The sequence below is a fragment of the Hemicordylus capensis genome, chromosome 3 (assembly GCF_027244095.1).
Source record: "Hemicordylus capensis ecotype Gifberg chromosome 3, rHemCap1.1.pri, whole genome shotgun sequence".
In the NCBI taxonomy this organism is placed as follows: Eukaryota; Metazoa; Chordata; class Lepidosauria; order Squamata; family Cordylidae; genus Hemicordylus; species Hemicordylus capensis.
In genome coordinates this window covers 139,905,760-139,929,563 of record NC_069659.1, presented here as the reverse complement: position 1 = coordinate 139,929,563, position 23,804 = coordinate 139,905,760, and the positions used below count along the sequence as shown (strand labels likewise).

Here is a 23,804-nt window from a genome sequence, read left to right as displayed (position 1 = left end):
TTGAATGACCCTGAACATAATTGTTGAAAGATTCTGATGGAACACAGGAAGCAATATACACACTTTAAAGGGTTTATCGATTAAAATAAAAGCACCTTGAACTGTGTCCAGAAAGCTACAGGGAGCACTGGTATATCAGGCTCTCAGAGAGTAGATATGCAAGAAGAGATAGCAGCAGCTATGTGCAGGGGCATATCTAGGGTAGTGCAGGCAGGGCACGTGCCCTGGGCGCCATTTGAAGGGGGGAGCCATTTTTTAAAATTTAAAATTTTTAAAAAATGGCCGTTGAAAACAAAATAGTCACCGTACATACTCAAATGTCCTGTGTGAGGCCCCAGGCCATGCCAGGCCTCACAGAGGCCATTTGAGTATGCGTAGTGGCATCCTCCTTGGAGGAAGAGCGGGATATTAATAATAATAATAATAAATATTCAGTTTGGCACTATGTACAGAGAATCAGGGCTTGTGAATACTGAGCTGAAGCTTATGAGCTAGGATTGTATTCATTGGCTCTTACTTTGCTTCTTGTGAAAAGTGAGTTAAATGGGATGTCTTAATAATATGGTTATTAATGGTGAGTTTGTCTTTGAATCAGTGTGAAATCCTTTGTATTAAGGCCCACTGGGAGTTTCTGGCCCTCTTTCTCTCATTTTAACTATCTTTCTGAAATACTAGAATATATTCCAAGCAGTGACACAGTGTACTCCACATATCCTTTAATTATTTTCAGAGTGTCTGGGAAAAGTCAAATTCTCCATTTATTTTTAAAACTTATGTAATTGTGATGCTACAATGCATAGTAGAGAATTAGACAGGCACTTCTGTTCAGTTTTCCAAGTACACCTCCACATAGTATTTGGGTATTTCATGAGCCCCAGCATACTGAAATTTGTAGTTTTCCAACATTTTTTGGTCTGGCTACATCCACTGTTAAATAATTTTTGAAAGATTAAAAGATTAACGAGCTTGACTTGTATTTTTCAGCTGTTATTATGGTAAAGTTATCTGAAAGATGGGTGTCAGATATTTGGACAGGGGACACAATTTCAGTGCTTGCCCTAGGTGCTATTTTCCCTAGATACACCCCTGGCTATGTGGCAACGGAACTTGTGCAGGCATCTTTCAAAACATTGCTCCACCTAAACTAGTTGCTGATCAAAGTCAGACATCTAACTAGATATAGCTTTATGCACAACTTTAAGGACAGTGATAGATTTCTGGTCAAAAGAGATCAAAGAACTGGAAAGTTACTTGCTGCTGAAGAAAAGGGAACTAGCAGGAATACATACATGTAGCAAATTTTGTCTCTGTCTCAGAGCTAGCTCACATGGGGGACAAGAAATGCCGAGTCGACAGGAGCTGACAACTCCCGTTTCCAGCTGCCTGTCTCAATTTAAGTAGGGAAGGGTGTAGTGCTCAGCCTCCCCTAACAGGGAGTGTATCCTTATCTTGACTGATAGGCTGGTGAAATCCAGGACAGCCAATCAGTATACCAAGTGGGTGGGACATAGAGAGCAGTGGCTGGGAATTCTGGGAACAAGAAGGGTGGTCTTTGTTGGAGAGAAGCGCGTGCAGAAATGCCTAGTGAGGGGCATAGAGTTTTTGCTCCCTCATGGTCAAAGCAAGCATGGAGGTTTCTCTCATGGAATAACTACAGGTCCTTGAGGGACAGGATTGCAGGAAGCTTGATTCTCATCAGATGTTGGGTGAGTTTTCAAGGAAAAGAGAATTCAGCATAGGGAATAGTCTGTTAGATTTTGTGTTAGAAACTTACATTTCTTTGTGTTTGCTTTGCATATTCCTGATACTGTTCTATTATTGTTTAACTGCAATGTAATTAAAATAAGATACACTAGCCTACGCTCAACCTACCTAAGGCGTTGCAAAAGACTCTTTAAACTTTTAAGTGTGCCTAAATACAGACTGAAACTGAAGCCTTAGACAACCTATTTTTGTAACCTACTAAGTATTTTTGAGTATATTTAAGACCTAAAAGCCTCAGATGGAAGCAGTCTGTAGTAATTGAATAAAACTGGGTTGTTGTTGTTTTGTTCTTTTCCTTCTACTCTGCCTCTCATTTTTTTTTACTCAAGAAAAAGGGGGCATAGAAGAGGGATTTCTCTGGTGCAAAAGCATCAAGCGCTCAGCAGCTATCAGTTCTTCTCATCCCGTGTAAGCTTACATGTGGAAGGTTTTTTGTATTTGCCAAATTCCCAGTTACAGAGGGACCGTGGATTAAAGCACCCAATCCACTGGTCCGGTTTTCTGCAAGTTTTAGGGTGCTTGGTGGCAGCATTTTAAATTTACCAGAAATATAGAAAGCTTTTAGGAGAAGCCTAGTCAGGCAGCTCACCAGGGATGACTTGACATTTCTTGTCCCCCTGCGACCTAGCTCTGAGACAAAAGCTTTAATTTGCTACAATACCTTAACATGTTAAGGGCACATATGGGTTGTTGGAGAAAATGGAGAGAGACCTGTCTCTCCTAATGCCTTTTTTGATGTGCTTTAGAAGAGATATGGCTATACTCCCAAAATTTTTGCTTATTTTCCAACTTTTTACATGCTAAGTTTTCCAGTGCAACTGAAGTACATGGGAAGTCACATATTTTAAGGTCATCATGTTATTAGTTTGTCTGTTTTAGTAATAGTGAAAAACAATTAGAATCAGATAGGCAATAAGCCATTGACTGAATGGCTGCACTAATAGTACCAGTGTAGCAAAAATGAGCAAAGAGACTGCAGATATTTCAGGCAACATATACAACAATTTACTGGCCTGACTGTCTGGTGTAGTGAATTATTGGTCTTCCCCGCCACTCTCTTTGGAATGGAGACAGAAGCCGAACCATTTTTAGAGGGGGGAGGTGATACTTATAAACTATATTAACCATATGGGCATAAACACAGATGGAGCATTTTAACTATTTTAATTGAGATTTAAGATCAAAGCCAATGTGGTGTAGAGGTTAGCATGTCAGACTAAGATCAGGGACACCTAAGCCATGGGTGACCTTGAGTCATCTCCTCTCAGCCTAACCTATTTCACTGAATAAAACAGGAGTGGTAGGAGAACTGTTTATGTTGCCCTTAGCTTCCTGAAGGGAGGGAAGAATGAACATGTAATTACACACACACACCACACAACCCCACCCTTGAACACAGAAAGCATGAGGCTCTTGCCTGAAGAGCTAACACATACATACTGCATACACTTGTGTTTTCAACAGCTGCCTATGCAGCACAATGCAAAACATCCCTATCTGTTTTCCAGCCACACTGCGTGGATATTAACCACAGCTAATTTCCTTTCCCCAAAGTCAAATTAAACATACTTTTTCAATATGAAGGGAGAATACACTGTTGGCAGGTAGCTACAACTAAACACCAACTGCCTTTACCCTCTTACCTGCATGAACTATTATCATCAACTTTCTTTACTGTTAGTTTAAGAGTCCTTAACACAGCAGGCCAAGCAAGAAGAGACAGAAAAAAATCAGACAGGAGCAAAAGAAAAAATAAAGATGCAAAAATATCACATTTAAGAGAGGAAGGTTACCAAATTACACACATTTATTTTAAAAAGCAAAAGAAAGACATTGCAAATAAATTAAAGAGGGGAACAAACTTTGAGAGGGGGAGAATAATTAAGGCAGTTGCATTCATATTCCTAAAGCTAGAAATAGGCAGCCTTTTGAGCCTGAATCCAAATCTATTCAATGTCTTATAACTCGAGAACATACTTCAGGTGAAAACAACATGTTCTTACATTTTCAATTATGACCATATCCTAGAAGGTGCTCACAGTCCCTCCCAATTTGGTACATCTGCAATTTTTAAAACTGTATTTCCAATTTCCTCTTCCAGTCATTAAAACATCACACACACACACACACGTGTGTGTGTGTGTGTGTGTGTGTGTGTGTGTGTGTGTGTGTATATATATATATATATATATGCTGGACCCAGAAAATAGGAATTTTCTTACTGTAAATTCCTGTTCTTAGCAGAGGGGCATTCATCTTTCAGAACTGCCCTTTCCACACAGTAGAAGGCACTTCCTGTTAACAAATTGTCTCCTCTGCCAAGGGAAGGTTCTAGTCTCCCAGTTTGGAATGGGAGGAACACCTTCCCACAAAGAATTCCTTCAAAAGCCAATGAAAACTCACATGGTTAAACTCCAGAACAAAAACACAGTGGGAAAAATATATGTAACTCACACGGTATAAGAACTGTAAAACAGAAATAGATAGTGCAAAGAATGATAGAAGGAACCAATTCCCAAGAGTCTTCATCTAACACCTCAATATGTAGCCTTCATCTAGAAAGGTAAGCCATTACCACCTGGAAATGAAAGAAAATGCTCCTCTTCCTCATCCAAGAATACAGATTTTCAGTAAGAAAATTTTCATTTTCTCTGGCAGAGGAAAGGAGAATGTTCATCATCCTTTAGGATGTAGAAAATCAGAATCACATTAGATGGGTTTTCAGGAATAGAGGGGATCCTAGCAGGAGTAGAAGGAATTCAAGGTTTTTAGAAGTTTCTGCAACAGCTGTGTGCCAAAAGTGATATTTGCCAATGAGAATACATTAATCTTATAGTGTTCAGTAAACATATGGAGTGGCACCTAGGTGGATGCCCTACAGTTCTCCCACATGGGAGACCACCCCGGAATACTACGGACACAGCTGTCATCTGGTAGTCTTCCACAAGAGTGCAAGTGCACAAATACTCAAAGTTGTATGCTTGCACTTTGGAAGTACAACTTACATTGAAAACAATGTAAGTAGTACTCCTGAAGTGCCAATGCCTAAAAACAAGTTGCTCACCTGTAACTGATGATCTGGTAGTGATCTGTTGACATCCATGAGAAATGGGGTTCTTCGCCTGAGCGGAAGCGAATTCATTTTTCGAATTGCCTTTGTTTTTGACAGGTAGATTAGAAGTGCCCTCCTGATGTCTAGGGAAGGGAGAGATTTCTCCAGACAAGTAGTGAGTGTGCTAAAGGTGGTAGGCAGAACAATATACTGGCTTATATGGAAGTCTGTCACAACTTTTGGGAGGAAATCGGTATCTGGACGTAGCAAAGCCTTATCCAGATAGAAACGCCTGTACAGTTTGTCCATCCTCATGGCTGTAAGTTCGCTCACCCTACGGGTGGTAGTGATAGCCACTAAGAAGGCAGTCTTTAGCAAGACAAGTTTTAGGCTAGCTGTAGCCAGTGGTTCAAAGGGTCATTCGTCAGAGCTGAAAGAACCAAGGATATACTCTATTGTTCTAGTGGTTGCCGCACTGGTGGATATAGATTGGTGAGATTCTTCAGGAAGCTCTTGCAGCTGGGATGAGAGAATACCATCTTCCCATCCAAGCCTCGATGTCACGCTGAAATCATAGCTAAATGCACCTTTATGGAAACATTAGACAGCAGGGCGGCCTTTAGTGTTTTCAGGTATAGCAGGATCTGTTTCACTGAAGCTTTTACAGGGCGGGAGCCTTTTGAAGCCACATAGCAATTAAATCACTTCCATTTACTTGCATAGTTTTTCCTAGTGGCCACCCCTGGGTGCAGCACCTGCCCATTTTCACGTGACAGGAGATCTAGGCACTGTAGAAGTCTCCTGTGTGTGTGACCAGACTGTCTGAGTAGAAGCAGAAACTAAGGCTGCCAAGGCCACCATGGGGTCATCAGAATGCACGCGGCCTGATTGGCCAGAAGTCATGCTACTATTCTCCCTATGAGTGGCAGAGGAGGGTACATATATAGGAGGTGCTTGGACCAATCTATCTGGAACACGTCCCTATTGATACCGCTCTTGAGTAGTCTTGTACTTGGCATTGTGAGCTTTCATGAACACATCTATCTTGGTGTACCCCCATGACCTGAATATCAGGTACTTGATGTTCAATTCCCACTCATGCTGTTCTGCCCTGGCAAACGAGCGACTCAGATCTTTGGCTAGCACATTGTCTATCCCCTTTATGTGTATTGCTTGGGGAGTGATACGGTTCCTGATGCACCAGTGCCATATTTGAACACTTAAGGCACACAGTGATCTGGATACTGTCCCCCCCTCACCTTGCCTGTTCAGGTAGGCAGTCACTGCAGTATTATCCAACTATAGCTGCACAGTTCGTTGAAGCATAGGTAGAAATGCCCTCATGGGTTGAAACACTGCCAGAAGCTTCAAGAAACTGATGTGGAGCTGTCTCTGTTGGTAGCTCCACTGCCCCTGGACTATACTGTTGTTGCAGTGACCTCCCAAGCCCATCAATGAGGCGTCCGTTGTTACCTACACTGTGGGAGACTCTGGTTGAAAGGAACCCCTTGCAGAAAGTTCTCTGCATGCATCCACTAACCCAGGGACTGGAGGATTTGCGGAGGTATGCGTAACAGTTTCTGGGGGCTGTCTACATTCAGATGGAAGGTGGATATGAACCATAATTGCAATTTTCTCATTTTTAGGCATGTGTAATGAACTATCACCTTGCAGGATGCCATGAGGCCTAGGAGGTGTTGAATCTGCCTTGCGCGCTGTATTGGACATGCCTGGAATGGATACACAAGCTCCGACATGGCCTGGAATCTCTCATGTGGTAAGTAGGGCTTCCCCACCTGTGTATCCAGGATTGCTCCTATGTAGGAGATTGATGTTACAGGATTCAGATGAGACTTTTCCAGTTGAGCTCTATCCCAAGGTCTCAGAGAAGCTGTAGCAAGTATTGTATCTGAGAAAGTAACCCTTCTCTGTCTTTTGAAGTGAGTAGCCAATCATCTAGAAAAAGGTAAATCACTATCCCCCTGGTTCTGAGGTGCGCCACAATTACCTCCATGCACTTTGTGAAGACCAGGGGGGAGGGGCAGTGCAGAGGCTAAATGGTAGCTCTTGATACTGGTAAACTGAGTTGCTCGCCGTGAATTTCAGATATTTTCTGTCTGATTGTCTGATACCTTCATGGAAATAAGCATACTGCAGGTCTAATGATGCAAGCCACCGTTCCCGATGCAGAAGCAGCAGAATGTCCTACAACATTGTCATTCAATACTTTTTCACATGTATGAACTTGTTCAGATATCTCAGGTCCATTATAGGCCTTATTCCGCCATCCCTTTTGGGGATCTGAAAACAGCAGGAATAGAAATCATCCCGCCTCTGTGCCCACCGTACTGGGACAATTGCTTTTTTGTTCAATAATTCCTGTACCTCTTTCTGTAGGGCCAGAGTTGCCTTCGTAACAACAGGCACAGCAACATCCGGTGAGGGATCTTGATCAACCGTTTCCATATCTGACTCAAAGTCAGAAGAGCCATGATGACTTCCAGATGGAGCTGGCGAGGAGTCAAATTCTTGCTCACGTGCAGGAGGCTCCTGAGGAGGTGGAGACACAGGCGTTGGAGGATCAGTCTGTGTTTCAGCTAATGTTGTGCTTCACCTTCGCCTGAGTCTGTTTAGACAGCATTACTGAAGTGTATTCAGCTGGGGCTCTTTCACCATCTGAATGGCCACAACTGCAGTCATCATCTTTTGTTTCGTTACAGGTGCAGAACCATCCTCCGCAGCTAGTATTCTTACAGGGAGACTGTGGGGAAAGGCCATCTCCAGCGAGCTCCGTCTGTCGAACGTCGATGACTTCCACAATCTAGCCTTCTGGTAACTGTATGCTAGTCCTGGGAAATCCTGTCTGAAACCACAAGGGCAGGTAGAGGATAGATTTTGGTCAGAGAAACTGCATATGTGCCAGCTGGTGGTAGTGGCTAGATGTTCTGCTGTAAGCGCATAACACATAGGCGGGTGCTTCTGAGTAGTAGCTGACTCCCCCAACTCTTGAGGCTCTGCATGAGTGTCAAGTTCTACAGATGGTGGGAATCCCCTAAATGCCGACATAGATGGGGTAGTACTATTGGAGTCCAGCACTGAAAGCAGAGATTAGGCTGTTTTGGGGTCCAAAGCTCCAGTCTCCTTGATATCATCAGCGTCAACATCTTCGATCTCAAACGTGATTGGGGCCTGACAACGCAGAGTAACCTATTCTGTCAAAATTGGTGTATTCAGTGCCAAGGATACGTCTCGCACCATCAGTGTAGACGATGATCTTATTGGAGTCACTGCCTGTGAAAGAGACATCACTCTCGGTACCAAGGTAGGCCTTGACACCGTAGGAGTCGCTGGTCTCAGTGTCAAAGGCCTAGAGATAAACGAAGGTAGAGCAGGAGTCAAAGTGGAGTGCGTCGAAGTTGATGCCAGCACCTTCGACGCTGATGCCCTCGATGCTGAAGACGGCTCCTTCACTGTCAATGTTGAAGTTGATTCTTTCATTGTCAAAGCAAAGTCTGAGCTTGGTGCCGACAGCTTCAACACCGATATTATGACTACATCCTGTGCTGTCGATGGGGAAGGAGTATCCTCCGATGTCAATGATTTCTTCTTCCATTTGGAAGGCTCTGACACCTCCGCCATTTTGTCTCCATGTCTCTTTGGTGGTTTCAGAGACTTAAAAACAGGCATCAAGAGTTGAGCTGAAGTCTCAGCCCTCAGGCCAGAAGATTTACAGATGAGCACACCCCCTCCTTAGATTGACCCGGGGACTTAAAACATTGTCATATAGAGCAGCCTTCAAACGAAGCTCCCTGTTGTGGCGGGTTTGCTTTGTAAATGATTGGCAAACTTTGCACGAGGAGGTATTGTGGGCAAATAAAGCTTAAGGCATGCCCATCTTGCGACAGACGTTTTGCCTTGCACTCGGCACATCGTTTTAATTTTTTTTGCCCCATTTCTTCTCAGTTTGTTTAGGAGTATCCATCGCCGGTTAGGGTTCCGTTAAACTCAAGTGTTCCGTTAAACTCAATTCCCAGTAAACCAGTCCTTTTTTTTTAAACCCTCTCTCTCTAGAACTCACAAAAAAGAGGAACCTAAACGAGGAGCAACAGAGACTGAGTGACCGATCGCTACAGCAGTCGCAAAGGAACTGAAGTGCTGGCATTTCTTCCTGCCTTAAATAGGCACATGGTCATGTGAGGTGGGGAGAAAGCGCCACAAGGAGCTGTGGTAGTCCACACCGAGAGGCTTCCATGCAGATGGAGAACCCCATTTCTAATGGATTCAACGGATCACGAACCAGATCTTTGAGTATCTGTGCACCTGCGTGAGACCACCAGTGCTTCCTTAAATGCTTGCAGCAGTGTGGCTCATCAGAAATGCTAGAATAATATTGAGCAGCATGTGGGCCAGGGTGAAGAGGGAGAGTTACCTCTTGCTGCTGGTCAGCTTCTTTTTTCTCTGAATTCTCTTTAGCTCTCCCTACCTGTTCAGCCCAAATGAAAAGGCAGGTGGGAGGAGAACGGGAGGAGAAGGCAGGTGGGAGCATAATGGCGTGCAGACAAGGTCCATCTGTCTAGCTGCTTCCATTGTGGGTTCCCTGTCCAGACCAACCTGTTAGCTTAATAGAAAAGCAGAATGGTCTGCTGGCCCACCTGGATTTGTCACTGCTGCTGCAGCCCATTTCACCACTTGTGCCTCTATTGCTACTATTGCATCCAATCACAGCTTGTTGGCCAGGGGGAGGAAGGATGGGAAGGCTCAGCTGTGTACCAAGCATCCAGAGATGGCTGGTGGTGCTGCCACCCAAATCAATCAGCATGCTCTAGTGCAGCTATACGCTCAGAGTCCCCCTTTCTGAAGGGAGGCTTGGGGCGCCGCTTGTCTCCCCTTTCTTGTGAAAGGGCCCTGGTCCTGCTAAAGAGGTATAGATTAGGGAATGAGGGAATGGGAAAAGAGAAAAAGTCAAAGAAGAGAATTCAAGAACTGAACTGAAATGAAATGAAATGAACAGAAAAGTAAAAACGAACTATAAGGGCTGAGTTTTGTAGACCTCAGCCTAAACCGAAGGGCCGGGCCACAAAGCAGGGATGGACCTGGTGGCAGAGAGCCCTTCCTCGGCAGAGGAGACAATCTGCAAGGAGGCCCTGCCTCCTATAGCGTGGACGGGACAATCCCAAAGAATGAAAAATGCCTTCTGCTACCAGAGAGCAGAATCTTGTGGCACTAGTACATCACTTGAAGGAGATGAACCATTTACTATATAAGAATAGGGTTTTTAAAAATAAAAATTGTTCTATACTCACCCTTCTTTAAGTAGTATTGGCTGCTCTATACTCTTGTGATCTCTTCTTCCAGAGGATGAAATCAGGTCTAAAAACTTGGAGAAAAATTAATATATATGAAATAAAGATTTAACAAAGATCTTGTACAACTATTAACTGTCGACAGATCTCATAAAGTACAGCTGGAAATCCTAATGAATTGTAAACATTTAATTATTTACCATTTTATGAAAAGAAATTTCATTTAGAAAGCTTTATATGAAGTAAATGAAGTGTGAAGTCCACATTAAATTAGAAAGGAGTCTTATTATGACTCGTATGGTATGTCCCCATATATCGTTGACCCATGAATCACTTCTTCACTTCTACCAGCATTCACAGAAACCACCACAGATAAATATCACTCTCATTGTTCCTCAACCCAAAATCAAAAACCCTTTAGATTTTATCTTGCAAGTATGGTTGCTACTATTGCTGCTCCTCCAACAGGTATTCCCACACTGGTCTGTGACCACCGAAAGATTTAACCCAAATATTGCTGTTGGTGATTATTGATGTTGGGCTTGAGGAGGGAGCCTATACCCTGGGGACCAAACTACACATGATGTTAAATGCATCATTGGCCCCAATTTGCTTAGTTTTTCTTTATTCAATAGCATGGGAAAGGGAAGCTTTAACCTTTTGCTTCAATCCAGGTCAGCTCTCTGCCACAACTGTTATTTGCCCCAAGAAAAAAGTGGCAAATGGAGCTTTTCTCCTGGAAAAAAACAGAAGCTGGGAGGTGCCCTATCTGAATAGGGACCACAGTGGGGGTAAAGTGTTAAAACTCCTCCCCAACTGTCACAATCCAGTTCAGGACTCAAGCAGCTCTGTTGACTAAATAAAAACTAAGCATGTCAGTACCAATGACACATTTAACACCACGTGTAATTTGCTCCTTGGAATTAAGCATCAGGGTGCCTCTGAGCACATGCTCAGTCCAATAAGTTGATTTCAGTATTGAGCTCACTGTCCTTTCACACAAAAACTGTTCTAGGTCTCCCCTAAGTTTTCTTTATATCAGAGGCCTAATTTAAGGGGGGGAAACTTTTCTGTTGCAGTCGTTAAACAACCGGGAGTCAAAAACTCTTGCTGATCTACTGCAGCTCACCAGGAGATCCCAATTTACTTCCAGTCTATCCCTGGCCTACAGTATGTAAAAGAATAATGGCTCCCACTATTGTTCATGGCTACCTGATTGTGCGGTTGAGGGAACAGCTACCATGTTTCAAATACATACACCTATTATCCTTTCCGGAGAAACTTCTCATTTCACTGCAGTCACAATCCTTTGTTTTTCATAGTGTTTGGCTCTACATCTGTTGAAGGGGGGGGGCAAATTTTCACCCCAAAGAACATATACAAATTTACTGTGCATGTTTTCTGCTACCTCCATTTTTAGCTACTCTTCAGCATTCCTTGAACATGCTTGTTTTATTTTTTGTTCAGCTGATTATGAAAAGATATGCAGGTAAGTATGTATTTACTGAACCAGCCAACATTGTTAAGCCAAAACATACACAAAACATTGTTGACAATACTTACATTTTTGACTGCATCAGCATATTTCTGCTCATTAAAGTAGTCATAAAATGTAGCCATGTAAGACTCCTTGAAACTTGCCTGAAATGCAACCACCACTAGGTATTATTTATTTTGAAACATGACAACTTATACACAGAATCAAAATACCCAGGTCAGCAGAAACTTAAGAGCGACTTGGTCTAACACATTTTCTTCAATGTTGAAAAGTGCCTAAAAGCTATTTTCATGTGGCCTGAATTGCTAAAAGCAGGCAAAAAATTTTCAAAGGTATTGGTTCACATGCCAAGCCCACAAATCAAGATATTTCCTTTTAAACTCTGGATGCAGTTCAAACTCTGTTTTCTCAAAATAGCCATTCATTCTAAACTGAAAATAAGTGCCAAGGGGCTGGTAGAAACAGAGGCTGCAATCCACAAGCAATTTATGACCAAATTCAGGACTAATTCACATGAACACTGTGTGTGGGCAGGAGTGACCTTTTTCCGGTCAGGATGCAGTTTTCTCATGCCAAATGTGCTGTTTCAGGGATTCAGTACCTCACTAACCCCTCACTTGACCTATACGCTAAAAGCAAGTTTCAATCCCAGCTGGGAGAAAAAATGGCTGGCCAAGCCAATTTGTTGCATGAATCAGCTCTCAAACATTCCTTTTGCTAGCCCAGGAAACTATGAGATCAGAGGTCATACTTCCTGAATACCTGAACCCCTACTTGTATGCCCACATTTAAAATCCATATTTCATTACTATTTTTAATACCATTGTATAATTTCAAATTATTGTAACAATACAGTTTTAAAAAAATAATTATGGATTCCTTCATATTTTCTCCTTCTGCCGACTTATAGAATAACAGAATTTTAGAGCTGGAAGGGACCTTGAAGTTCTTCAGCCACCTGCTAAGTGCAGGAAAAACGGTAGGTATGTTAAAGCAGTGCACCAAAAGAGCAGGTATATGCTAAACCAGGTTCTGCTCAAAGGGGAGCTAGTCTTGAAGAGAGGTCATGAGATTCCCATTTGTCTTTTGATTCCCATTTGTCTCCCCAACATGATCTCACCCACAGAGAGTAAACTAGCTTAAAATATACACTAGGTATGTACTCTAATGTTTAGAACTGTCACCTAGTTAAAGAAAACTTATTCATTTAATTATATAAGCTTTGGTCAATTAATTGGGTCAATGTACATAAATGTGTATATAAATAAATACTTCTGAGGGGGGAAACATGGCCCTTAGTTTTCAGATGATGCATGCATGTGTGACAGCAGATACCATCAAAGAAGAATCATTCCTTTTTGAGTCAAGAAGAGAGAAGGGAATACCTCTTCTAATATGGCACCTGCCATCCACTGTTTTGTTGGCGGGGTGGCAGAATATATATGTAAAAATCTGCTGTCTAATTAATCCTTTGGAGGTCTCTCTACATGTGGGTACTGTGTTCATTCAGGGAAGGATTGTGCCCCAAATCCTTATTTAAGGATTCCTTTAAAAGAACATAATCAAACATATTAAAAAGAAGGCATTTGGTCAAAATGACCCAGAAAAAGAAAAAAAGAATGTGAAATTCTTACAGACTTAGATTTTGATAAGCTGCCTAATGTTTGTATGGTCTTGGAAATCAGTGTCAAAGTTCTTGAGGTCTGTGGATCCTAAAAAAGGGCAAAAGCCATTGAAATATGGTTAGCATGCAAAAAACACACAAAGGCTGTACTACTCTTGTATGCCAATATCTATTTTACACGTAGAATAAAGCACATCCCTTCCCTACCCTAGAGTACATTATTGTGGGAGGACATATCACGTCTTGGAAAGTCCAGCTTCTTTCAGCAGCAGAATTTTCCAGCCTCCTTGTTTAGTTGGTAAATTCATGCTGAATGTTTGGATGAAAAATTTGGTATGAAAAGTCTAGGAATTCCTCCATTCACCCCAAATCTCATATCTACTTAATTCAGCACACAGAAACAAATTAATTAGGTATTAGGCTCCCAACAACACCTTAAGGTGCTTTAAATATTTTGGCTGACATCCTGATTAACGCAGCACCAGAACTTCTGTTGAAGTGGTGGTGGTGCTCACACAGTGCTGCCGCCTTCCAACAGAATGGAGTGTGTGCGTTGGCACAGGGAGTAAGATTTCAACTGATTTGCCCCATCCCCGGAAGTGCTCTTTGTGATCTGGAAGTGAGTCCCTGGGGGCTATGTGACCCTCAGGGACTCATTTTTAGGTTGCAGGGGGTGCTTCAGGGGGCAGGGGGAAATTACCCCTCCCTGCATACCGTTAGTCTACAGCATAGAAGTGACAATGCTCCTCACAGAGCACTGTCAATTCATTTGTCACTATGTCAGCCAATAAAAATATACTAAAATAATCACAAACCAGATATACAGCACTGGTTTTTAGAAGCTGCTGAGGACTTCTAGGAACACACACCTAGGATTAAACTGTGACCAGCATAGCACAGTTTTCAGAGCTTTCCATCAGAAATGTCTGCTTAACTTGTTTTGGACAGGACTTTCTTTTCACACAATTGGTAATTCTAACCTAGCAAAATGTCTTTGCTTTATATACTGTTGTAGCAACATGTTACTATATTTGCAGAAGTATTGCTGCTAATTGATTTTTTTCCCCCAAGGAAGATGGTATTTTCTTAGCCAGAATATAACATTCTACACTTTTTCAAAACAGAGTTCTCATAATAGTCTATACTATCTGCTAACCTGATGCATTCAAAGAGGCAGCTTTCCTTGCAGATGGCCCAGGACCCTGGAAATTACTTCAAAAGACTCAGCCCTGTGATGTCTAAATACAAATCTTGTTTTCTTCATGAACCTTCACATGCTCAGAGTAAAATCTGTATGCATGAATACACATAGAGGTCATTCACACAGTCAATAACTGTTTTACTTGGGTTTGGGTGCTGTGCTCCCAATTTTCGATTGTGTGGAAGCAAGGTAGGAGGAAAGCCTGGGTAGCTTTCCCTTCTATCTTACTTCCACACAATCACTTCTAATCAGGTTTTCCTCTTAGCTTGCTTCCACACAAATAAAAACTGGGAGCACACAAAACTCCCAAATTTGAGTAGAACACAGTTTTTGATTGTGTGAATGACCTCATAGTCTTATAAAACATTTATTTTTATATACTAATAAGCAGACTGAAGATATTTTTCAACCTGGAAGTAAAAAATTGCTGTATCAGGGAAATTGAGCCACCCATACTAGGTTTGTGCTATCCTCCAGAAAACTGCTGACTAATTTGAACACAGGGTATCTCTAGGATCACAGATATAAAAAGCATAATAAAGAGAACTGCGTGACTTAAGCTGCTATATCTAGTAGGGTTTGTAACCTATTGGTTCCCACCCCACCCAGCAGCTCCCCACACCATATGGCAAGCTGCTTTTGAAACTAAAGGGATTTTTAAAACCAGTTGCAATTATAGTCTTGGGGGAAGAGAAAAAAAGCAGACATCCTATGAATGTGCCTAAAGGCCTGTTGTAGATTATGGCCAAACATTTTATTTTTAATATTGAGACACACACACAGCTTCAAAATTTCTTCACATGCACATACATGCTCAATCTATAATCTTCCACTGATCAGCCTCCTTTGGATTCCCACCAATTGCTACCCCTAGTTTCAATCTCCTCTGCACACACCCTCCCCCTGGTCTTTACCCATACTTCCAAGGTAGCTGCTGTACTTGCATGCTTAAGGCTATTTACAGACATTTTTTCCTTTAATCAGTCTGCAGTGCACATGTAAAACCTATGTTGATGTGAATTCCACATGGCAAAAACAGCATGAGAAATTTAAAAATACTTTTACATGATAAAACTTCTCAATGTAAAGAATTTATTTAAATTATGACTTGCTACAACATAGAGACTAAAAGGTGGGTGATTCCTGAAGGCACAGGGCCTCAAGTAGGAAACACTGAGGACCACATCAGACCTCATAAATACCTTTGCATCTGGTAGATTTAATACTTACTGGGTGGTGTGCTGTAAGATGGAAGAGGTTTGGAGAAAGAATTGCAGGTGCAAAGAATCTCAGAAAAATAAAACTGCTTACAGCTGTGTACCTAACATCAGGGTCATCTGTAATTTAAAAAACACAATGCAAACCACCAATCATAATTCCACCCTTAAGCCACAGACAACCACAGAAAGGAAAATGAGTGTCAGGGGCTTCATAAGGCCTTGTAGTTAGTTCACAACAGAAATGAGAGAAATAGATCAGGGGTTTCCAACTCATGATGGCTTATGTTCTTAACCACTATGCTACAACAGCCTTGGTTATTTGTTCTGTTCCTTCCATAAAAGTTTGATTATGAAGTGGCCTGTAATTACTTGGTAGTGAGGGAAAGGTACTGTACTCCAGATATCTGAGGCAATTCTTGATTGCCTTATCTCTTTCAGATCAGGAGCTGAGTCTGAGGCTTGGTACACCTGAATTAAGCCTGAATTCTTTTATCTTCTCATTGCTCCAAATTCCTCCACTTTCCTCATCCTCGTGTCTCCCAGAACTCCACTGAGTATATGAAGGTTAACAACTCTTCACTATGAGCCCCTTCACCTATCGACATCATCCGGAGAGGTTTGTCTGCAGTTGCCACCAGCTCATCTGGTGGCTACACAAGGAGGTGCCTTCTCTGGTGCCACCTTGAGACTCTGGAATGCTCTCCCTGCTGAATTAAGGGCCTCCTCATCTCTGACAACTTTTAAAAAGTCTTTAAATACACAGTTACTCACCCACACTTTTAACTAGATTTGTGGTTCTAAATTGTTTTTAAGGTTTTAATTCTTGTTTTTATTTGTTTTATGTTGATATAAGGTTTGCGGTGATGTAAAAGCATAATGAATGCACATGCTCAGCCAACTGCTAGGAGAGAACTTTCAGACCCAGGTAATTGTTAGCCTGGGTTAAAAATGGAACAAATCATCCTAAAAATATAACACAGAAAAGGAGCAAGAGTCCTTTAAAAACAAAGATGAAAGGAACTGGAGGCTGAATATTGCACAATGGAGTATTTCAAGTTAAAGATCTTTAATATGGAGAACAACAGGAAAATGACCTCCTCCATTTCCTCCTCAGATTATACATACTCATAGAGCAGCATTCAGACTAAGTTACTCAATAATTACCCTACAGAACTACTTAATTTCAATAGAAGTAATTTAGTCTGAATGCTGCCCGTAAGTTCCATAGTTCGGGGTGAGATTCAGTGTCTGGAATAGTGAAAATTTATTTAATGTGGATGCCTGTTTTGGCTCTGATGTTACTTTTCTGTATATTTATTGATTTTGAACTATTAAACAATAATGGGGACCAAGGGTGTCGGAATAGGGTTCAAAATAGCTATACGAGATATCTGGACAATGTAGACCAGTTTAGAAACAGGATATAGACAACACAAACATGTGCACATATCAGGAACACAGAGTTTAGACTTGGCTATTACAACTGTGGTTCATTATGTGTGGACAGGCAAACAATTTTCAAACCACTTTAATACTGTTTTTGAGTTTCAACTCTATATAATAACGCACCTTGGAAACGTATGGCAGCTGACTCCCGCAGTGAAAAAAATATATCACACATCACTGTCGGACAACTGACTCCAGATTTTGTAATTACAGTGAAAATCCGATCGACATACTGCCTCAGATTTTCCTAGGAGTGAAAAAACATTAACTGATAAAACAATTGTGCTTATGCAATTTCAGGCTTTTAAAACATTGAACAAAGTTTAATGTATTTAATGATTCTCTGCATTAGTCTATAGCATTTTGAACAGATATGATGGCATTTCAGTGCTCACATTATGGGGCAGAGCAGGGGGAGGGGCCGTAGGAGGACTGTAATGGAATGACAAGCCCAACCTTCCTATGCCACCCAATTTCAGACTAATCATGCTCCCTGTAGTCTTCTAAAAGCTGCACCTAAGGGAGCCGAAACAAAAGGTAGGGGCTTCATTTGGCCCTGGCTCACTGTACCATTTTACTTATTTCTGTCAGGGACATTTTGAGGCACCAGATGTCAACGTCTTCACTAAAAATAAAGGCCAAGATCCAAAGAACCATGTATCCGAACATCCAGGCAGGTTTAGATTTCCCACCCCACCTGCAACTAACATCCTTGCTCCCCACACTGCCAAATGGCAAACCAAATTTGAAAGTGATGAAGATATTGAATCAGGAATAAATAGTTTTTAAAATCCCCAAATCCCACTGGATTTGATAATAGTTTGTGTGTACCTAAACTAGCAATTTGGATCCTGGCCACAGTATAGTAGTAAAATTGCATTTTTTAAAAGCTTGCATAACCACCTTTCAAGTAAGCTCCTACATTCTTTTTAGAAAATGTGGCCAAGGAATTTCTGAAGGTACTTTCAATAGTTCATCAGAGTTATGCTCTGTGTTTGTCAAAAAGTTTTCCTCCTTGCTCAATTTTCTTCACAATGAAACAAAAGCAATGAGGTTCACTACTTGATTAGTGATCCTTCTTGATTTGTAGCAGCAGTTATATTCAGAAAATGAATCACATCTGCAGGATAGTGTTATACAAATGCAGATTTGTTGTATCGCACAGCTTGTTGAGTTTTGATTACTGTGTCTCCATTCCTCCTTTAACCTTTCCTCTCTAGGATGTGTTTGCCTTGCTTATGGTATACATAGGTGTTGGATATTTACAGAAGTCAGCACTCACTGAATTTAAGCATCTGCAAACACACATTTAATTTAGGATTGTTTCACACACTGAAATTTCTACAAAGGCGACCCTTCCATGTAGGAATTTACACCAACACCAAATATAGATTATAATGGGCAACAATCCTGCATGTATGGCAGTTTTCTTTATTTATGTTGTGTACACCCACTCTTTATGTGCTGGGAAGCCACAGCAAATTGCAGCTTTCTAGTGTATATGTGCAATCAAAAACCCTCATAGAGACAGCCTGACATCACCATTTACTTCTTAATTACTTTTATGTAGGATCTGGTAACATATAATATAGCCCTTATTGAATTTGTATGGTAACATGCATCAACTTGCAACATGCACCCTAAAACATTTGGGAAGTGTTTTCAGTTCATGTTGCACAGACAAAAAGTAGCAAATCGTCTCACTGCTACTTGCCCAAGCTGCAAAAAGATAGGTTGTACAACACCTAGCATATGAATGGTGCAAAATAAATGTCAATAAGTTGAAGTATGTAACTGGAAACATGCTTTTCAGCGGTAAAATGAACTGTCTACCTTGTTAGTTTCCAAATTTTCACCATCTTTCAACTTCACAGGATCTATTTCACAAGATTTATGCTGTTGGCAGATCTAGGGGGGAATGAAATAATTCCTATCAGTATACTGGATTGTCTTCTAATCAGATTTCTTCTATACAGTACTACTTTAACCTGTTACAATTTCTTATGCAAAGAACTGATTCCAGTTTCACAGGCCTCATTACTTTTGACAAGATTCCACTCATTTTCCTCAGCTGCAATGAAGACATAACACAAATCAGGAACAAGTCTTGGGGACATGCAGTTCCTCCAAATGTACCAATTGTCCCCTGCCTTGCCCTCCCCGCACACTGCTGCTCTTGTTGAAACTCTTGGGAAGGTTGTATCTTTGTAGAGTTTCTAAGGATTTTGGAAGTTAAACTTTTCTGTTCATCTGTCTCAATGGTTTTCTCTGGCCATTCCTGCAAAGGACTTGTTTTCTCAGGTAACAGGTAGAATGTACACCTCACCCTGACTCCTGGTCCAAATCAAAAGCCCCATCTTGGCCACTTCCCTTCCAAGTTATTTTCAATCAATATAGGAGCAAGCAATTTTTAATGGACTCCATCTTTTATATCTCAACTGCAACCTAGCCACAGCAACAGTAAAATTAGGGCCTCCCAGTCATTTAATTATGGGGTTTGGAACAGGTTTAACCAGGGCCACCTCATTTCTAGAGTCCTGCCCTTCAATCCCCAACATTTCAAGGAATTTTTCTGCCAAGCTTCCAGGGAATGACAGTGCTAGAGATACAGTGGAGAATTTTAACAGGAGCAAACCCCAATTTAGTTTGGGTAACTGGTCACTGCTTTTGAACTGGCTAGTTAACCTCTCAGGGCTTTTGAACACTGGATTTACAAATGTCCTGGCTCCTCACAATTAAAGCATTTTCTCTCTCCTCCATTAACTCGAGGTAAAAACCCTATGAGTGATTTTTTATTGGGACTCATAGGTCAAAATGACCTCAGAACAGTAGTACATCTGCTGGTCACCTCCAAACTTGACTAATGCAATGCACTCTATGTGAGGCTGCCTTTGTATGTAATCCGGAAACTACAGTTAGTCCAGAATGCGGCAGCCAGGTTGGTCTCCGGGTGCTCTCAGAGAGATCATATCACTCCTATCTTAAAAGATCTACACTGGTTGCCAATAAGTTTCCAGGCAAAGTACAAGGTTTTGGTTATAACCTATAAAGCCCTAAACAGCTTGGACCCTGGGTATTTAAGAGAATGTCTTTTTTGCTATGAGCCACACCGCCCATTGAGATCATCTGGAGAGGTTCATCTGCAGTTGCCACCAGCTCGTCTGATGGCTACTTGGGGACGGTCCTTCTCTATTGCTGTCCTGAGGCTTTGGGACACACTTCTTCCTGAAATAAGAGCCTCCCCATCTCTTACAGATTTTAAAAAGGCAGTCAAGACACATTTGTTCACCCAGGCTTTTAATTAGATATTGTTTTAATTGTGTTTAAATAGTTCTAAAGTTTTAAATTTTAATTGTTGAAATGTTTTAATCTTTTTATTGGTTGTTTTTATTGTTTTGTTGTAAACCGCCCAGAGAACTTGCGTTTTGGGTGGTATAAAAATGTGTTAAATAAATAAATAATAAATAAAAATCCACTTTGACTGAAACCCCTTTCAGAGAGTACCAAAGCTTTTTAGGTCTAGAGCATGGCTGCTCAACTTCAGCCCTCCTGCAGATGTTGGCCTACAACTCCCATAATCCCTGACTATTGGCCACTGTGGTTCGGGATCATGGGAGTTGTAGTCCAAAAACATCTGGAGGGCTGAAGTTGAGCAGTCCTGGTCTAAAGTAACAAGAAAATAGATTTTTCCGCAATAGTCCTCCATGCAGAGCATGGGTATCAGATATTGGTGCTGCTTGGGTCACCACTGTGGGCTCTCTGTCTTGCATGGTTCTTCTATACTTCACAGGCAATGAATTTTAGAACTGTACAAGTCCAATAAGGATGATGATAGCATCTAGAGTTGTGACTTATTCAGCCAGTTATTCAGCAAATGTGCCAGTTATTCAGCTAACTGAGCAAAGAGACACCTTTTAAAGTGGATATTGTCTTATATTTAGCAGGGGGAGAGCAACTGGCCCTATCCAACCCTAGCACAGCATCCCTCCCAGTGACTGTTGCTAGTGTCTACCTTATGTTTATTTTTAGATTGTGAGCCTTTTGGGGATAGGGGACCATCTTATTTCTGTATTTTTCTATGTAAACTGCTTTGATAATTTTGTTGAAGAGCGGTATATAAATATTTGTTGTAAAATATTTGTGGTAAATGGCCCAAATAAAACCCTATCTGGCTAAATGCCTCACTAGGCTTCTTCCTCAGAGATCAGAAATCTCTTTGCCTATGTTCAGGAGTTATGCCAAATTATTCTCTCATTTGCATTTTGTATAAAGCATAATCTTTAACCTCCATTCTCAACTCTTCATAAAGCTCACACGATACTAGGGATGTGCACGGAACCGCGGAGCTGCAATCCGGCACTGGGGTGGGGGTTCCTTTAAGGGCGGGGGAGGGAGTACTTACCCCTCCCGCCGCTTTCCCCCTGCTGGCGTGCATTTTTTTTGTTAGCATTTGGGGCGGCAGGATACCTCCCTGCTGCCCCTTCCCCCTCTCGGCAGCAAAAGGCTTCAGTAAGCCTTTTGCACGTGCGCACGTCACATCTCCATGATGTGCGCGCACACATGATGCGGAGACGTGGCACGTGCGCAAAAGGCTTTCTAAAGCCTTTCGCTGCCGAGAGGGGGAAGGGGCGGCAGGGAGGTATCATGCCGCCCCAAATGCTTACAAAAAAATGTGCCCCAGCGGGGGGAAAGTGGCAGGAGGGGTAAGTTCACCCTCCCCCTGCCCTTAAAGGAACCCCCACCCCGGTGTTCGAACCGCCCCATGATCGGACCGGTCCGGAGGCCTGTAGAATGGCCTCCAGACTGGTCTGTGCACATCACTACACGATATGAGCTCTAAGCGAAAAACTTCAATGTCATCCCTGTCTTGGTATAAGGGAAACATTTTCATGTCAATGTGAGGGAAGGAAGAGTTTGGCAGTCTGCCATAGGAACATAGGAAGCTGCCTTCTACTGAGTCAGACCATTGGTCCATCCAGCTCAGTACTGTCTACACAGACTGGCAGCGGCTTCTCCGAGGTTACAGGCAGGAGTCTCTCTCAGCCCTGTCATGGAGATGCCATAGAGGGAACCTGGAACCTAGATGCTCTACCCATTGCAGCTCCATCCCCTAAGGGGAATATTTTACAGCGCTCACACTTCTAGTCTCCCATTCATATACAACCAGGGTGGACCCTTCTTAGCAAAGGGGACAAGTCATGCTTGCTACCTCAACTTGCCTCTATTCTCATTCATTCAAGCTCCAGTTCATAACTTCTCTGAGTTGAAGACAGACCATCCTGGAGAGAATCTATCTAATGTGATTGCTAAGAATTGACACCGACTTGACGGCACTCAATCAATCCTAACCATTGGGTCTAGCCTCTCCAAAAATCTCTCTCCACAATAAGTAGCTGCTACCATCTACTGAGTTCTAACTCAATAGGTGGTGACAGCTATTTATTGTGGAGACAGACTCTCCTATAATGCAGGAATCTCCTATAATGTATCTGCCTGATTACTGTCAAGGCAAGAATGCAGAATGGGATATATTAAGCTCAGAATACACCCAGGCCAGAATACATACATACTTTAAAAGAATAAAGGATTTGTTCAGGATATGTGAAACTAGGAACAGATAATCATTTATAAAGGAAACATTGGCCGACAATGTGTGTGTGCTTCTAACACAGTGTGTGAGCAGCGCTAGCCCACATGCTAGTCCCCACACTTCTGAAGCGTGGGCCCTCTTGAGCAAGGACATAACTATTTTCAGTGCTCTCCCCATGATCTGGGCAAACATTTCCACTGTAACAGAGACTTCTGGAGCATGTGCGGAGTGCTGAAAATAGCTGGAGCATTGGAAGCGAAGGGATGAGTGTGGAGCCTAGTGCTGTGCATGTGCTATTATTAGACGCATGCATGCAGTTAGTCAGGATGTCAGGCACTAACAGCACTAGCCCAGCAATGCTAACTAGCATTATTCTTCTATCAGCTCGCTTCCTTACCAGCCTCTTCAGTCATCCTTTATCCTTCAACTGTCCTCAACCGACACTCAACTCCATTCTGCTCAACATTCCACCTGACTCTCCAGTTGTCACTCATCCTTGTTCTCACTCATCCTTCCTTTATAGTAACACTAAACCATGGTTAAGCAGACAAGGGAAGGGAGGGGGAATTCATGCCAGAGAAAGAAGAGCGGGGCAGGAGGAGGAGGAGGGAGGAGGAGCCAGCCTCACAAGCATGGCTCTCAGTTAGCAAAGAATCAGCATTACATATGAACTAGGTCTTAATGAAACAATGTTATGTCCCTCCTGTTGTAAAAGGAAGATATTATATATTGTTCTAAGTCCCTACCAAGTGAGCATTTAAGAGAACATTCTTTCCCCATCTCCTTTTGTTTCAGAAAAGAAGAACAAAAGAACCGTTTTGCAAAACTATTTTTAAGAAAAAGTATCAATTCTTGGTGAGCCATGACATTAACAGTTCCATTTGGAAAATGCTGAATCAATTAAAGGAAACCTGCGGTCTACTTATTTGTGACACTGGAAGAAGAACAGGCAAACTGTATTGCAGAGATAATGAAATATTACCACATTTCAAGCAAGAACATGTGCATCCACCCAAAAATAACCACACATTTCAAATTTCTGGATGAAACAAATTGTTCCTTTTGTATGTACATTTCTAAATGCCTTTCCAGAATCAAGGAGCTTG

General features: G+C 41.9%; 1 protein-coding gene across 4 annotated transcripts in view; it reads right to left on the bottom strand.

Annotated features, from left to right (window-relative positions):
- RASA3 (RAS p21 protein activator 3) overlaps positions 1-23,804 on the bottom strand; it is a 302,321-nt gene that overhangs the window by 20,777 nt on the left and 257,740 nt on the right. For all 4 annotated transcript variants that reach the window (XM_053309444.1, XM_053309443.1, XM_053309445.1 and 1 more), the window contains 6 exons: positions 18,942-19,016; positions 17,232-17,355; positions 15,673-15,779; positions 13,252-13,329; positions 11,683-11,760; positions 10,120-10,193 (listed from right to left, as the gene is read on the bottom strand). In XM_053309444.1, coding sequence (XP_053165419.1) covers positions 10,120-10,193; positions 11,683-11,760; positions 13,252-13,329; positions 15,673-15,779; positions 17,232-17,355; positions 18,942-19,016 — 536 coding nt within the window. The remainder of the gene's footprint in view (positions 1-10,119; positions 10,194-11,682; positions 11,761-13,251; positions 13,330-15,672; positions 15,780-17,231; positions 17,356-18,941; positions 19,017-23,804) is intronic.